At 32.7% G+C, this 16,390-nt stretch overlaps 1 protein-coding gene across 1 annotated transcript; it reads left to right on the forward strand.

Annotated features, from left to right (window-relative positions):
• Positions 1-900: 900 nt before the first annotated feature.
• Positions 901-12,275, forward strand: LOC126888207 (uncharacterized). The gene is made up of 2 exons (XM_050656261.1): positions 901-1,279; positions 11,474-12,275. Exons 1-2 carry the CDS (start codon positions 1,102-1,104, stop codon positions 12,166-12,168), a joined length of 873 nt encoding a protein of 290 aa, XP_050512218.1. The 5' UTR covers positions 901-1,101; the 3' UTR covers positions 12,169-12,275.
• The last annotated feature ends 4,115 nt before the right edge of the window (positions 12,276-16,390 follow it).

The raw sequence follows: 16,390 nt of genomic DNA on the forward strand, positions 1-16,390 counted from the left end.
GATAAAGAATAAGGCTATAACATATTAAAAGAATTACTTAAATCGGACATCAGGTTTAGGAAATACAAGACATTAAAAATGACCCATTTTTTGGGGTGCCCGTTTTCTCTGCCGGTGAGTGTATTATTTAATCAACATTTTAAAATATTTCCGATGCCATGTGAAAGATTTAAAATTGTCACTGTCTTGTCACCATATTCTATTCGACTCAGTGAGTTGTATGACAAATATAGCGAATATTCGATTTGAAAAATATCAGCACGGACACGGTGTCCATTTTTTTCGGTTCCTGAACAAACTAATAAATATTTTTAAAAAATTTAAACGCACAATGAAAGACTAAATTGTTAATGAGGTCCGAAAGTCTCTAAGAATAAATAAAGAGTTTCTTTTGAATGAGATTTTTGAAATTAAAAATCACACTACATCTACTCTTAGTTTTTCACCCCTGTAACTTATTAAAATAAACATTATAGATCTTTTCAGGGACTTTCGGCCCTCGGTAAGAACGTTAGCTTTCATTCTACGTTTAAATTTTACAAAAACACATATTAGTTTTCTCAGGATTGGAAAAAAAATGAATCCCATTTAAATAGCATTGGAGCCGAAACTTTGTACTGATCCCCTTAATATACTGATTTGACATGTTTATGCACGTTTGAATGCATTTTATGCGCATTAAAATGCAATTATGCAGTTCAACCTATTTTTCTATTGTAGACTTTTGTCCTAACATCATCCTGCAAACAATGCAAAATGTTGCAAGGCGATAAATGCTGTATATAAAAATCGATTCATTTTTTCCTAAATGCCCTGGCCTATTACACAAGCAGCTCAAGGGGGTGAGATCGACCGCACGGTGAACTATTATTATTTTTCATTCATTCGCTGCCAGCTGCTGCTATCTGCCATGCACAGTTTACACACGACGACACGACAGCTCGCGTTCGAGCACTGTCGAGCAGTCACGAGTCATGACCGCAGACTGGCGCAGTCTGAAGACCGCTTCAAGCTATCAACAGGAACTTCTGTCGTGCCGTGCGTTTAATGTGGTTGTGCGTTCATTGATCATTTTTCATTTCTGTTACCGACTAGTCCAAAATGGACGTGTGTGATAGTGATGCTCTAATAAATGCAATGAAATCACAAGATATTATTTGGAACTATAAACAATTGGATTACATCAATAAAATAAACAGAAACAGTGCATGGACAATTATTTGCAGCCAAGTAGTTGCAAACTTTGATGAACTAACTGTTCAAGAACAAAATAAAATCGGTAAGTAAAAGTCAGTCAATTTATATAGACATAGATACAGTGCTAGTCAAAAATCCTTCCCCATATCCTCCTCGTATCTTTTGAGCGGTTATGTTATACTTAAAACGCACTTATAACAGTTAAATTTGGAGGGAGGAAATAACCGTTATAAAGACCACGAAAAAAAAACTTTAAGGTGAATGACCAATTTTTGTCATTCTTTATGTATTCGAGATCGCTGAATCCGAATATGAAGTTCATATTTATCTAGAAATGCTGGAACCTGTTCAAAAATCAAATTTTATGCAAAAATGCGAGAAATCAATTTCAAATTGATGATTTTAAGATAGGCAAAATGCCCTCACTCTCAGAATTCAATTCTTTTAATTTTTTTACGTTCTGTGCAATTAAAAAATGAGATAACGCGGATTTTTAGCTCGCCACCCCCTTACCCCTCCCCCTAAGCCAAAAACGTAGATTTTTAGATTTATTTTTTTTTAGTTGTGTTGCAATTGATTTAAAAATTTCAAAAAATTCACACGTGTAGCTGAGGCTTTTACAAAACATGTCCATTTTTTATGGACCCTTAGGTCGAGTGTACATAACCTCAATTTTTTTTTAACTTTCTTAAAACCTATAACTTTTTTTTGGAGGGGGCTGCAGGTCCAATTTTTTTTGAATTTTGTGTATTTTATCGAAAGCTATCTCTCTGATTTTTTTCAGATTTTTCTGTCAGGTGCGCCATCTTGAAAAATCCCGAAAACTGTTTTTTTAGGGGGTTTTTAGGGATTTTCTCCATTTTATAGTCTGTAACATAGATCAATTCAAGGTTTTGTTAATAGATTATGTATAATTTGAAATAAATGAGTATTTAAGGATTATCAAAAATTGGTCATAACACCTTTAAACCCCCCAAAAAAACATGTTTTTTTAAGTTATGTAAGGGTTTTTGCGGGCTTAATGATATTTTTTGAGATCGATACAGCCTGAATATTTTTTTTTCATTTTTTTTACGTTATATGGGATTAAAAAATAAGACTAATCGCATTTTTAGCCCACCACCCCCTCCCCCTGTCCCCACAAAAAACGTCAATTTTTCTTTTTTTTTTGTTTGAAGTTGCAATTAATTTAAAATTTTTATGAGGCTTCTACAAAACATATCTATTTTTTATAGACCCGTGTAGGTCGAGTGTACAATACATATAACCTCAAAATTCCTTTTTTATTTTTTTAAAACGCATTTTTGACTTCCAATCGATATTTTGTTAAAACGTCCAATGAATATTGTACATCTCTTTCTCGCGGACGGCCGCTTCAATACATGCTTAGCGCTCATTTTTATTTATTAAAAATAAGAGTTAGTAATAAAATAATGACAAAAATTTCTTTAGACTATTGCAGGGGGGCTTTAAACTTTGAGTTGGTCACTTTATGACTTTCATAATAATAATTTTTAATCGAGTTATTAAGCCTTGAAAATGGCCATTTTCGCGTTTTTCAAATTTAAAATTGCCTGTAACTCGACAACAGTCAATTTTATAGAAAAATCACAAGATACCTTTTTTTGCTCAGCTTGATCCAGAGAATCTAAAACAAATTTGTCCGAAGTGAAAAAATTGATTTTTTGAATTCGTTTAAAAAAATGTTTAAAAAATTTTCCTACCGCGGTATTGCCTGGCACCTTGTGGATTTGTTATAAGGACCTGTTTTTGAGTAAGTTTGTGCAAAAAATTAATCGGAATAATTTACCTAACGGGACAAGCATACAGCGGGGACTATTTGCATTATGAGCCATACGTAGATAGTTTGTAAAATACACAAAACACAAAAAAATTAGCAGGCATCGCCAAAAAAAGTTATACGTACCTATTAAAAAACAAAAAAATGAGGTTATAATATGTACACTCGACCTTCGGGTCCATAAAAATACATGTTCTCTTAAAAGCCTCAGCTGTGCATGTGAATTTTTTATAATTTATAATTTAATAATTACTAACTATTCTGAATACGAAATAAGCCACAATTTAACAAAAAATGATTTAATTAACGTTTCGATGTCCGCCACGGACATCGTTGTCAAAATACAAAATATTAATAAATTAAACAAAAATGTTGTTTGGTAAAAAAATCTAATTTAATTTAATCTGACTTATTCGTCCCAAATCGTCCCAAACCATTTTTTCAGTGCGTCCCAGATTATCGAATTCTCTCTATCGCATTACAGATGGAAAATAAAAGCATTTTTTAGTTAAATTGTGGCTTATTTCCCATTTAGAATAGTTAATTACAAAAATGCCACAAAGAAATAGCTTCAGAACAACATTTATAATTTAATTGCAAACCAACTTAAAAAAAATAAAATCGAAAAATTGACATTTTTGGCTGTGGGGGAGGGGGAATAGGGGAAGTGAGCTAAAATTGCGTTGAGTCCTAATTTTTTAAAATCATATAGAACGTACAAAAATTTAAAAAAATATTCAGGCTGTATCGACTTTAAAAAAAAATAATTAGACCCTCAAAAATCCTTACAAAACTTTAAACAAACATGGTTTTTGGGGGTTTAAAAGTATTTCGCCCAATTTTTAAATATCCTAATATATCAGTTATTTCAAATTATACATAATCTATTGACAAAACCCTGAATTGATCTATGTTGCAGTCTATAAAATGGAGAAAATCCCAAAAAACCCCCTAGAAAAACAGTTTTCCGGATTTTTCAAGATGGCGCACCCGACGGAAAAATCTGAAAAAAATCAGAGAGATAGCTTTTGATAAAATACACAAAACTCAAAAAAATTGGACCTGCTTATAAAAAAGTTATAGGTTTTAAAAAAGTTAAAAAAAAATTTGAGGTTATGTACACTCGACCTAAGGGTCCATAAAAAATGGACATGTTTTGTAAAAGCCTCAGCTACATGTGTGAATTTTTTGAAATTTTTAAATCAATTGCAACTCAACTAAAAAAAATTAAATCTAAAAATCTACGTTTTTGGCTCTGGGGGGAGGGGTAAGGGGGTGGCGAGCTAAAAATCCGCGTTATCTCATTTTTTAATTGCACAGAACGTAAAAAAATTTAAAAAATTGAATTCTGAGATTGAGGGCATTTTGCCTATCTTAACGGGGGGTACCCTTTACCTCGCTGTTTGGGCGCTCTAAATATTTCCTTCTGAAAATTTTACTGTGTCATCTTTGAAGTATTTAGATAACAACGAGATTTGTTCAAAATATTTATACAAATCAGAAGAAGAGTTGTTAATTTTTAAAATTTTCTCGTCGGATTTCGTTAGTTTCATGTTTACTTTAAAAAGTTGAGTGACAAACGTTTTAGTTTATAATTTTAACCAAACTGTAATAAAACATAATTCATGAAGAAGTTTTTTGAAAAATTTTAAGTCAAAATATGCAATAGGAAAAAAGTTATGTGACTTTATAGACGAGCGGTACACCCCAAAAAACACTTATTTCTCGAGATACTGACCACGGTGTGGTGAATGGGTAATTTTTATCATATTTTATGATTTTGATAGTGCTGAAAACGAAAATTAGTTTTTTTTTAATTTTCCATGGAAGACCATTGTCAAAATCACAATTTTACCTTAAAAATAAAAAAGAATTAAATCACGTTTTTTGCGTTTAACTCGCTACAACTCTGTTCTATTTAGTGAAATTTTTATAGTATATATTTCTTACCTTTCTGAAGACAATAGGACCTGTTTCAATCTTTCTGTCTTATTATAATAAAAGTTTTGAATTGTTTAAAGTAAAAGGTGCATATTTCTGAATTGCAAAGTTTAATCGCTAAAGTTGAGTGATACAATTTGAAATTTAGCGTTTTAATCAAGTTTATTTTAAAATATAGAGTACAGAGAACAAAATGTTTTATAGAAAAAAAATCGTGCAACTTTTAATTTAAAGAAAAACGAGATATCGTTTTTTTTTATTTTTAGGGTAAAATTGCGATTTTGATAATGTTCCCCCATCTGAAATTCAAAATAAACCTTATTTTCGTTTTCAACACCATCAAAATCATAAAGTATGATCAAAATTAGCCATTGGCCTCACCGTGGTCAGTATCACGAGAAATAAGCGTTTTTTTGGGGGAGTGCCACTCGTATATAAAGTCACACAACTTTTTTCCTATTGCATATTTTGACTTAAAATTTTCCAGAAAACTTCTTCATGACTTGACTTATGTTTTAATGCTGGGTGGATTAAAATGATAAACTAAAAAGTCGGTCACCCAACTTTTTGTAAACACGACACTAACGAAATCTGACGACCAATTGTTGAAAAATTAACAACTTCTCTTTTAATTTGTTTATACATCTCGAACAAATCTCATTGTTATGTAAATACATCAAAGATGAGACAGTAAGATTTTCAAAAGGAAATATTTACAGCGGCCAAAGATACAGCGAGGTAAATATGAAAAATCATCAACATTGATTTTTCGCATTTTTGCATAAAATTTGATTTTTGAACATGTTCATGACACTTCATATTCGGATTCAGCGATCTCGAAAACATAAAGAATGATGAAAATTTGTAATTCACCTATCATGCTCGCTTTTTTGATTTCTAAGCCTCAAATTAGGGGTGTGCCGCTCGCCTATATCTACATAATATAATAAGAATAGACAAAACATACTGACTCTGACTGAGTTACTGAGCAAAATAGTAAATAGCCCGATCATGGAACACAAAATTTTACGAAAACCTCCAAAAAAATAAAGGAAGGATGAAAATTTGGGAATAGGTAGTTGAAATTGTCTATTATTATATAAGAAAAAGTGTACAATTCTACATCCCCTCCATTTTATAAAAATTGGGAAATACGGGGTGAAAAATATTTTCTCGGGGGTGAAAAAATATACGTTCAAAATAGGCCCGAAATTGTATAAAATGACTAATTCTAAGCAACTTTTGTTCTATAGAGTTTTTTCACTAAGTCAATACTTTTCGAGTAATTCGAGTTATTTGCGAGTGAATATGTTCATTTTTAACAAAAAAAGAAACATGTTTTTGGACGGTTTTTCGTAGATAACTCAAAAAATAAGTATGTACTAGCGAAAAAAATATTCTTGTTACTTTGTTTTTTACTGTGTTACTTTGTACCATAAGTTACTTTACTTATGTATTGTTTATATTATTATCTATAAGTTTCATTGGTTCAAAATGCTCATTTTTTGAAAAAATTGGGTTTAAAATAAAACATTTTTTTTAATTTTGAAAAAAAAATGGAATTGTTCATGGAATTAACTTAAAAATTATTAATAGTAACACCAAAAATCTTAAAGAATAATAAAATGTACGGTTTGCTTTTCTGAATATTTTTAATTTTTTGTTTTCTTGTTAGACAAAAATTGGTTATGATATGGCTGTTCAAAATTTGCCTAAACTCGTGATTAGTTACTCGTTCAAGTCATTTTAACTACAGCTTTTTCAAAAATAAGCACTTTGAACCGATGAAACTCACAGGTCATATAAATAATACATAAGCAAAGTAACTTGTGAAGTGGTATTAAAAAAAATAATGATAAAATTTATTTGTGATGTTAATTAGGGGGTGATTTTCGCGATTTTTTTATCAAAAAATAAAAGGGACCGACAATATTTTATTAAAAAACAAAAGTAAACCTTTTTTTAAACACTTTAGAAAAGTTAAAATGAATTTTCCCCGAAAAGGGCTCCGTTTTTGGGGCATTTCACATTGAAATATTCGATTTGGAATTTCATGAAGAAGAACCTACTTTTCATTAGCTACAACTCTGCTTCTACAGGTTCTGCAGACCTCAAGCATACACCATTTTTTTTCAATTTTTTATAAGCTATATTTTTGTTAAGAATATTTTTTTCGCTGAAATACTTACTTTTTGAGTTATCTCCGAAAAACCGTCCAAAAACATGTTTTTTTCTGTTAAAAATGAATATATTCACTCGTAAATATCTCGAAAAGTATTGACTTGGTGAAAAAACTCTATAGAACAAAAGTTGCTTAGAATTAGTCATTTGATCCAATTCCGGACTTAATTTGAATGTATATTTTTCACCTTCGAGAGGGGGGTATTCCACTCCATTTTTTTAAAATGGCCTCCATTTTTTTAAAATGGAGGGTATGTAGAATTGTAAACTTTTTCTTATATAATAATAGACAATTTCAACTGTCTATTGCCAAATTGTCATTCTTCCTTTATTTTTTTGTGGTCAGATTGTTCTTTGATCGGGCTATAACGCTCGGGCAGTCGATCGGTGGCAATCGGTGGTCTATCTATCTCTTTCTACCAAGTGTTCCGCACATGTGACAGCAGTGGCGTAACCAGGAAGGTTTGCAAAGTCCTCAAAATGTGCTATTTTGTTTATTAACGTATTAACTCTTCGAAATCTTCTTTTTTTTTTTCAATTATTGCTCTGTTACTCCGAAGATTTTAACTTTAAACGAAATCACCCGAATTAAAAATCACTGTAATTTAATTTTCCATAAAGATATTTTTTCCGGATTTCCTTCGACGAAAATTTTCCTCGGAAAATCCGGGTTTTCGCAACAAAATCTTTTATTTTCAACTAAAATTTTAGGGATGTAATAATTTATCAGTAATTATAACTTAATAGAGCAAACGCTTTTAAGTAGTAGATTAAATTTCCAGAAGCCGGCAAAAATTGAACAAATAGTTTAGCAACAATTAGATAACCAGAACAATTATGATGCACCAGAAAAACTATGATTTTCACAGAATTGTTTATTTTCTACAGAATTGAAATTGGACTATTTGAGTGACACCAGGAACGATTTAAAGTTTTAATAGTATATTATGCAACGAGCATTTAATGATGGTCATTATGAAGCGAGTATGAGGGATACGAAACTAGGCACCTAGCGGCGAGTTTCGTATAGAGTACGAGCTTCGTAATGATAATTAAATGCATTCAACGCTTCTATTAAGAAAAACGAAAATTGGAACACATACTTATCTTCCAGAGATAAATCGATTCCATGCATTGCGAATTTCTAGTACCGGTCATAGGCGACCGCTTTGGATAGGGCAACAGTTATTTTATCGCATAACTTTTTTATCTCTATTTTTAAGCATTTTTGACTCTGGATTATTAAATTGTGAGATATTTTACAACTAAAAGGTACTCTTGTTTTAAGTCGATAGGATACATACACCGTTTTCTAGAAAAATCGATTTGAAAATTTTTCTTTTTTTTATTTCCAAAAAAATTAAAAAAACTATTTAGAAATCCGAAAACTGGTACGTTTATTTATATTTCAGAGATGACTCGATTTCATTTATTGCAAATTTCTAGTGCGGGTCATATAAGTCCGTTTTGGGTAGGTCAACGGTTATTTTATCGCATAACATTTTTGTCTTTAATTTTTAAGCATTTTTGACTCTAGATTATTAAGTTATGAGGTATTCTGGTACTAAAAGTTACTCTTGCTATAAGTTGGTAAAATACACCGGTTTTTTTGAAAAAAATTTTAATTTTTTTTTTAAATTCTAAAAACGAAAATTTTTCAAATCGATTTTTCTAGAAATCCGTTTGTCCTACCGACTTAAAGCAAGAGTACCTTTTAAACCAGTGTCAAAAATGCTTAAAAGTTAAAGACAAAAAAGATATGTGTCATATGTGATAAAATAACCGTTGCCCTGTCCAAAACGCACGCCTATGATCGGTACTAGAAATTCGCAATGGATGGAATCGATTTATATCTGGAAGATAAATATAAGGACCGATTTTCGTTTTTCTAAATTAAAGTGTTCTGGAGGTATTTAAGAAAAACTAATTACAATACTCCATTTTCAACGAGCTCCAGCTCCCTTAGGAAGCATTTTCGGACAAGGTGAATTGAGCTAAATTGTCTTAAAATTATCTGAAGAATCTCCTGTCTTCGTTTGTCGGTAGAGTCTCTGGACACCCTGTATATAGCTTTATCAAAATCTACAAAAATTTTACGAGGATTAAACTAAATTTTGAGAGCTTTAATAATTTCTGATTTTAAGAAATAAAAACGATTGTTTTAAGTTTCTGTTTTTTTTTTGGCAGTAAACAGTATAATAAAGAAATATAATGCCCATTAATTAGCCCATGAATAGTGAATAATTGCAAATAATATCTGGTGCAGTAAGAAAATGTGCCACCCATATAATATATAAAATTCAATGTGGCTAAAAGTCTTATATTTGTTTCACAATTATCTTACTTTTGATACAGTTTATAAAGAGAACATTTTCCCCCTTGGTTGTTTTTTAAGCACACTTCTTCACAAATTCTTGAACCTTATCAATATTGGAAGGAAGTCTACCAGGCATCATTTTTCGTCGATAATTATACAGGGTGTCCCGAAAAGATTGGTCATAAATTATACCACACATTCTGGGGTCAAAAATAGTTCGATTGAACCTAACTTACCTTAGTACAAATGTGCTCAGAGAAAAATTACAGCCCTTTGAAGTTACAAAATGAAAATCGACTTTTTTCAATATATCGAAAACTATTAGAGATTTTTTATTGAAAATGGACATGTATCATTCATATGACAGGATCATCTTAAAACAAAATTATAGTGAAGTTTGTCCACCCCATAAAAATTTTATGGGGGTTTTGTTCCCTTAAACCCCCCCCCCAAACTTTTGTGTACGTTCCAATTAATTCATTATTGTGTTACCATTAGTTAAACACAACGGTTTTAAAACTTTTTTGCCTCTTAGTATTTTTTCCATAAGCCAGTTTTTATCGAGATGCGGCTTCTTTTTTAATATATGTATTTACATAAAAATTTTATGGGGGTTTTGTTCCTTTAAACCCCCCAAATGTTTGTGTACGTTCCAATTAAACTATTATTGTGGTACCATTAGTTAAACACAGTGTTTTTAAAAGTTTTTTGCCTCTTAGTCTTTTTTTGACTAGTCACCTTTTGTCGAGATGTGGCTTCTTTTTCAAAATATACCTAAAAATGTAAATTATAAATAAATTTTCAGATTATTAACAGGTCTCTATAATCGTACTTAACCATATACAAATATGTGTTGGATTCGATAAATATTCAAAATATGTCGATAAACACTAGCTTATCGAAAAAGTACTAATAGACAAAAAAGTTTTAAAAACATTGTGTTTAACTAACGGTGCCACAATAATAATTTAATTATAACGTACACAAAAGTTTGGGGGGGTTTAAAGGAACAAAACCCCCATAAATTTTTTATGGGGTGCACAAATTTCACTTTAAATTTTTTTTAAGATGTTGCTGCCATAAGAATGCCTCATGTCCATTTGTAATAAAAAATCTCTAAGAGTTTTCGATATATGAAAAAAAATCGATTTTCATTTTGTAACTTCAAAGGGCTGTAACTTTTTTTGTGTGCACTATTGTATATAGGTAAGTGAGGTTCAATCAACCTATTTTTGACCCCAGAATCTGTGGTATAATTTATGACCAATCTTTTCGGGACACCCTGTATAAATATATTTTTTCTTATGTAACTAACTGACATCAATAGTAGATTTGTTGGCAAATTAGCTGCAAGCTCTTGGCGTATAATTTTTGCTGGTTTTTCAGTAATATTCTCTTCGGCTTTACGTTTACAAAAGTTACAAACAATTTTCCGATCTATCTTCTGACGATCTGGTTCATGATTATGTTATAGGTTACTTCTTGATATTGTAAAATTTGCACCAATAGTAAATAATTTCGCACTACAAGTTGTCTTATTACACCTCCAGAACACTTCTTTACTTTTTAAAACTTTCACTTTATAAAAAATAAATTTTCAAATACCAGTAAAGGTTTATCGCGATTACTTTCTATTAAACATTCCATTTTGTCAAAAATTCCAATTGTGACTAAAAAGAAAATACTAGAATTAATTAATTAGTTATTATAGGTACCTACTGTAATTTTATAGTAGGTAGATAAATAATTCCCTTGCATACCTTTTAGTAAAAACTACCTGAAATAACCACTTCGATTTTGGTGAGGAAAATACCTGTGGGATTATGACATATCCTTCAAAACGTAGGCAAAAGATTATTTTGGTGAGGAAATTACACCCGCCGAATTTGGGCATGTAATCATTCATGGGTCTTCCATGACCCGTGACGTGACTGAGATATATTTAATTACCATTTCTATATTATATTCGTGAATTATTTATTTTATTTATTAATTATCTTTTATTATATGTCTAACCAAATATGTTTTTGTTACAGTCACGTTGGTCCAGAAAAAATGGAAAGTATTAAGAGATGGGTACACCAGATATGCTAAAAAAATTAAATCAAAGAGTGGTTCATCAGCCCCCAAATGGCCCTATCAGTATTACGACCAGATGTCATTTTTAAGGGCGGTAAGAGAAGATAAACCAGACGAAACAAACAGTTTAGAAGAAAGTGAGTATGCTGAAATCATAACAATGTACGAAGATAGTGACTTTCCTGAAAGCATGCTAGAAGAAAGCGGGTATGCTGAAATGAAGACCGAAGAAAGCGAAAATGAAAATAAAAAATGCCAATCAAGAAGTCAAAATGCAGAAAAACAAACATCTAATTACAAAATAAAATTAAATAATGCAATGAAAGAAGATATCATACCAGAAAAATTATCGAAACGCTTTGAAGAGAAATCGCAGAATTCCAGCAATGCTGAAGAACATGATAAATTTTTTTTATTATCACTAGTTGGTGACTTTAAAAAAATTAATGATCAGCATAAATTAGATGCGAAGTTAGAAATTCTTAACGTAATAAAACATTATCAAGGGATGTCACATCATATAAATCCTTCAAGTTATAGTGACAAGGGATATTCAACACAACATTCATCGTTACCTAACAGTGCTCCAAGGAGTTATAGTACTGGTCCCTCTACATCATCGGTTGATGATGCAGAGGACCCCATCAGCTAATTATGTAGAGGGACCAATGTTCTCAATTGGAAGATCTATCGTCATCTTCTGTACTGGCTGTTAATGTAATTTGTAATATTTTTAATGAATAAAAATGTAAGTAAATATGTATTTTTCTCATCACAATCTTATTGCTAGTCTTTCTTCTGGTTAGATACTTCTCTAATTCACCTTGTGGATACCCTCTTTATTGTTTTAGTGGTTCTATGTTAAGAGCATCTGGCATTCTCGTTGGAACTTTACCGCGCTGAGCAGATGGGACGTGAATTATAAATTGTAAAATTTTCTCATCTTCTTTGGTCTCATCCGTATGGCTTGCAAATTGTAGAAGCCTAGGAGGTGTAACCAGAGAAGGTTCCCATTGTTTTCAAACTGGTAGGATGTTGAGTAACATTTTTTGGTGTTGCCATAAATATGTTAGATTGTAACATTTTTAAGGTGTAAATTTTACAGAGCCTCTATTACCCACACCATCTTTTGTCACCAATAAAGCCCTAATTGTAGATGTATTTATAAGAGGTTTGTTTTATCTGTTTTTATATTGAATACAAAACTGAAAACCCTTTCTATACTAGCGTTTGAAATGGTAGAACGAATAGCAATGAAAATACTTTTTTTAAATTAGGAAACAAAAATATATATTAGCTTCATTTTTTAATTTTACCAGTTTTCCATGCAGTAGCTGTCATAAGTTTAAAGACTAAAAACCCATAAATAAAATCGGACGGCAGAATCCCTGTTTTAAAATTTGAATTGGATCGGTATGCCTTAACTGGAATTGTGCATTCAAATTCTAAACAAAACAATTCGCACAGGTCCCTTTTGTCCCTTATTATCTTAGATAATTACCATGAAAAGTATCGGATGTCCCTAACATTCATCCAATATAATGTAGGCTATTATAGAAAGAATACCGCACACATCTTATGGAAAATATTTATAATGTCACTCAAATGAAATAAAATTTACATGAAAATTCCACACCTGTAATTTTGAACCAATCAAAATACGTTATTTTGACAGATCACCATGGCAACGGAGGTATTTTATCGGAAATTTTTTGCTCGTGGGGTACCCAACAGCGAATTATAGTGGAAATTTTTTGACGTTTACAATAACAGAACATTTTTGACAGACTGGTTTTTATTTGTTTACATAATTTAGTTTTGATTCATTTTAGTTACAAAGCTAAGATGTTTTCTATATTCTTCGGACACCTCCTCTCTTCTTAATGGCGAAAATGCAGGACTTTGAATGTTTTCAATTAAGTTTCTATGTCTAATAAAATATATATAATATTTAGACACTAATTTATTTACCTTTTTCCCATTCAGTACTTTCAATTTTGCGTAGTTTAGTTTTAAAAACGCCAAAAAATAATTATTTTCTATCACTTGTAGTTACTCAAAACTTATGTAAAATTGAAGAATATACTATTTTCTATCTTGAAATGGTATTCCCATGCAACTACAATGAGTAGAAATTACGAATTTGAAAGCCTAAATAATTGCTGACAAAGCTATGGCGCGCTATTAATCTGTTCATGCAGCTTTGGATTTTCAAATGCAAATTTGGTGTGGAATTTTCTTACCGAATACCACGCGAAGTCAAATTAATATCCGGAATTTTTTTTTTGATCATGAATATTTTTAGAAAATTTCCCTCGTCTGCGACTCGGGAAATTTTCAAAATATTCATGATCTCAAAAAAATTTCCGGAAATAATTTGACCTCTAGTGGTATTACTAGTGAATAGATGCGTCCTGAAATTTCAATAATTTGATATTATTGCGCCAACTCTGAATTTTGCTTAATTAGGGCGTTGATTGTAATTCAAGTTTATCGAAATCGCATTTTGAAGTCCATAAAACTTGCATTCATAAATAATATTAGTCTAGCGGCCAGTCTATTCACCACTAGCTTAATCCTATTAGAGACGGTACAACTAACCAAATTATACCTAATTTATTATCAATAATAATAATAATAATAATAATAATCATGCATGATAATAATAATAGTGGCTGTGGGAGTTTTTTGTCAGTTCTTCTATCAGGCGCGGCCCCCTGCGAATGGGGGATGCTTTCTGGGTATTCGTAGCGCCAATACCCAGAGAGTAGCAGGGATACTTGCCGTGGAACAAAAACTGACACCTGGCAGTAGGTATAAAATGCACACCCATGAGAATGGAGAATCATAATTTATGTTTAGGATCGCTGCCTGGGGATCGCCAGGGCACGTCTGGAGCCGGCGCTGGACGTGACAGCATGCGGGACGTCGGTGGCAGGGTGTTGAGGAGGCGGGCCCCTGTCATACAATCAGCTACAGCCCAACCACAACCACAACCACAACCACAAGCGAGCCAAACAACAACAAGAGCTCCACCCGCCGAAGGTGCTGCGCTGGATCATCAGCCGGCGCTCACTCAAGCGGGACGACCGAGACAGCGCATGAAATGGACTGTGTCCATCAATGAGAACATTTTGCGCTTCTACTACAAGGTGACAAACTTCGGTCAAGAAACAATCGGCTACCGACAACAGCTGTATGCCGAATTTTGCAGGACGTACCCAGATATTCAAGTATCGGAGCAACGAGTATCAGACCAATACCGGGTAATTATAAGAAACAACCTTATCCCAGAGACTAGACGCAATATCATCAGAAGCGAAGTCGAACGGGAGATTCATAACGACGTTGTAATTGAAGATCAAGTCCCCAATGAAGTGCATGAGCAGATTCCTGAGCTTGCCATACAAGAAACTCAACCTGACAATACAGAGCAGGAAAGCAACGAGCTACATGATAAACTAGTAAGTGAAATGGCACGTGCTGTACAAGAGTTTAATGGAACAAACCCACTTAGCAGACCACCGCTACCACGAATAAACTCTTGTAAGAGACTAGGTGTGCTGTTACAAATTGTGAACACTGAACTCCTACCCAATTATTCGTAGAAGCGCACACATTAGAGTATCTGCACATGCTAATCTACTGTGCAGCAACAGCAATTGCTAATGTAATGGGCATTAAGATCAGAACACGACGGGGTTCTAATAACGGAAGGACTGGTAGCAGAATTGCACCCTGGGAAAAAAGGCTGCTCGGAAAGATTGAATTGCTGCGTAGGGATATTGGTCAAGTCACAGAATATATACGAGGTGTAAGAAGTACAAGAGTCATCAGGAGAGCTGAAGAAATAATACGGAATACTGCAAGACACTCAAGATACGATCCAGAAAACAACACAGCCCAACAGTGCCTGGATACGTTAAAACAAAAACTCTCAGTTTATTCAGGAAGACTAAGAAGGTACAAAATGAGTAACAACCGAAAATCCGACAATGCCCTTTTTGAGACTGCTGAGAAGGCGTTCTATCGAAAACTCAATTCCACCGTAGTAAATCTCGATAAGTCTTATCCAAGCCAAGTAGAAATTCATGAGTTTTGGGGAAATCAACTTTCCACACCAGCTGCTCTTAACAACAATGCTGGATGGATAGAAGATACGGCACAGAACTGCCAACACTACACTACTACTCTCTACGAACCCTTCACCATTGAAGAAGTCTCAAATATCATCAAAGAGCTTCATAACTGGAAATCTCCGGGACCAGACGGAGTTCAAAACTTTTGGCTCAAGAAGTTTTGGAGTGCTCATGAATGCTTATCAACACTAATTAATTATGTTATTTCTAATCCGCAGGATATACCATCATTAATAACTCAGGGAACCACTTATTTAATACCGAAGGATCAAAATAACACCCAAGATCCAGCAAAATACCGCCCAATTACTTGTCTTCCAACTTTGTATAAATTGGTCACATCCTGTGTAGCCCGGCTTATCTACCAACACTGTGCGCTGAACAATATCATAGAGCCTCAACAGAAAGGATGCGCTAAGGGTTCCATGGGCTGCAAAGAACAACTTATCATCGACTCAGTCATTTCCAATCAAGCATATTCCAAAAAGAGGAACCTATTTACTGCTTTTATTGATTACAAGAAGGCCTTTGATTCAGTGCCGCATGAATGGCTTATAGATATATTGAGAATATATAAAGTCGATGATAATATAGTGACCTTTTTACAACATATAATGACAGAGTGGAAAACTAGAATTCACCTTCAAATACCTGGTGAAAGTAACATCGAAACTGAAAATATCGCAATCAGCCGGGGCCTGTTTCAAGGAGATTCGTTGAGTCCTCTGTGGTTCT

This window comes from Diabrotica virgifera, chromosome 7 (genome assembly GCF_917563875.1).
Source record: "Diabrotica virgifera virgifera chromosome 7, PGI_DIABVI_V3a".
In the NCBI taxonomy this organism is placed as follows: domain Eukaryota; kingdom Metazoa; phylum Arthropoda; class Insecta; order Coleoptera; family Chrysomelidae; genus Diabrotica; species Diabrotica virgifera.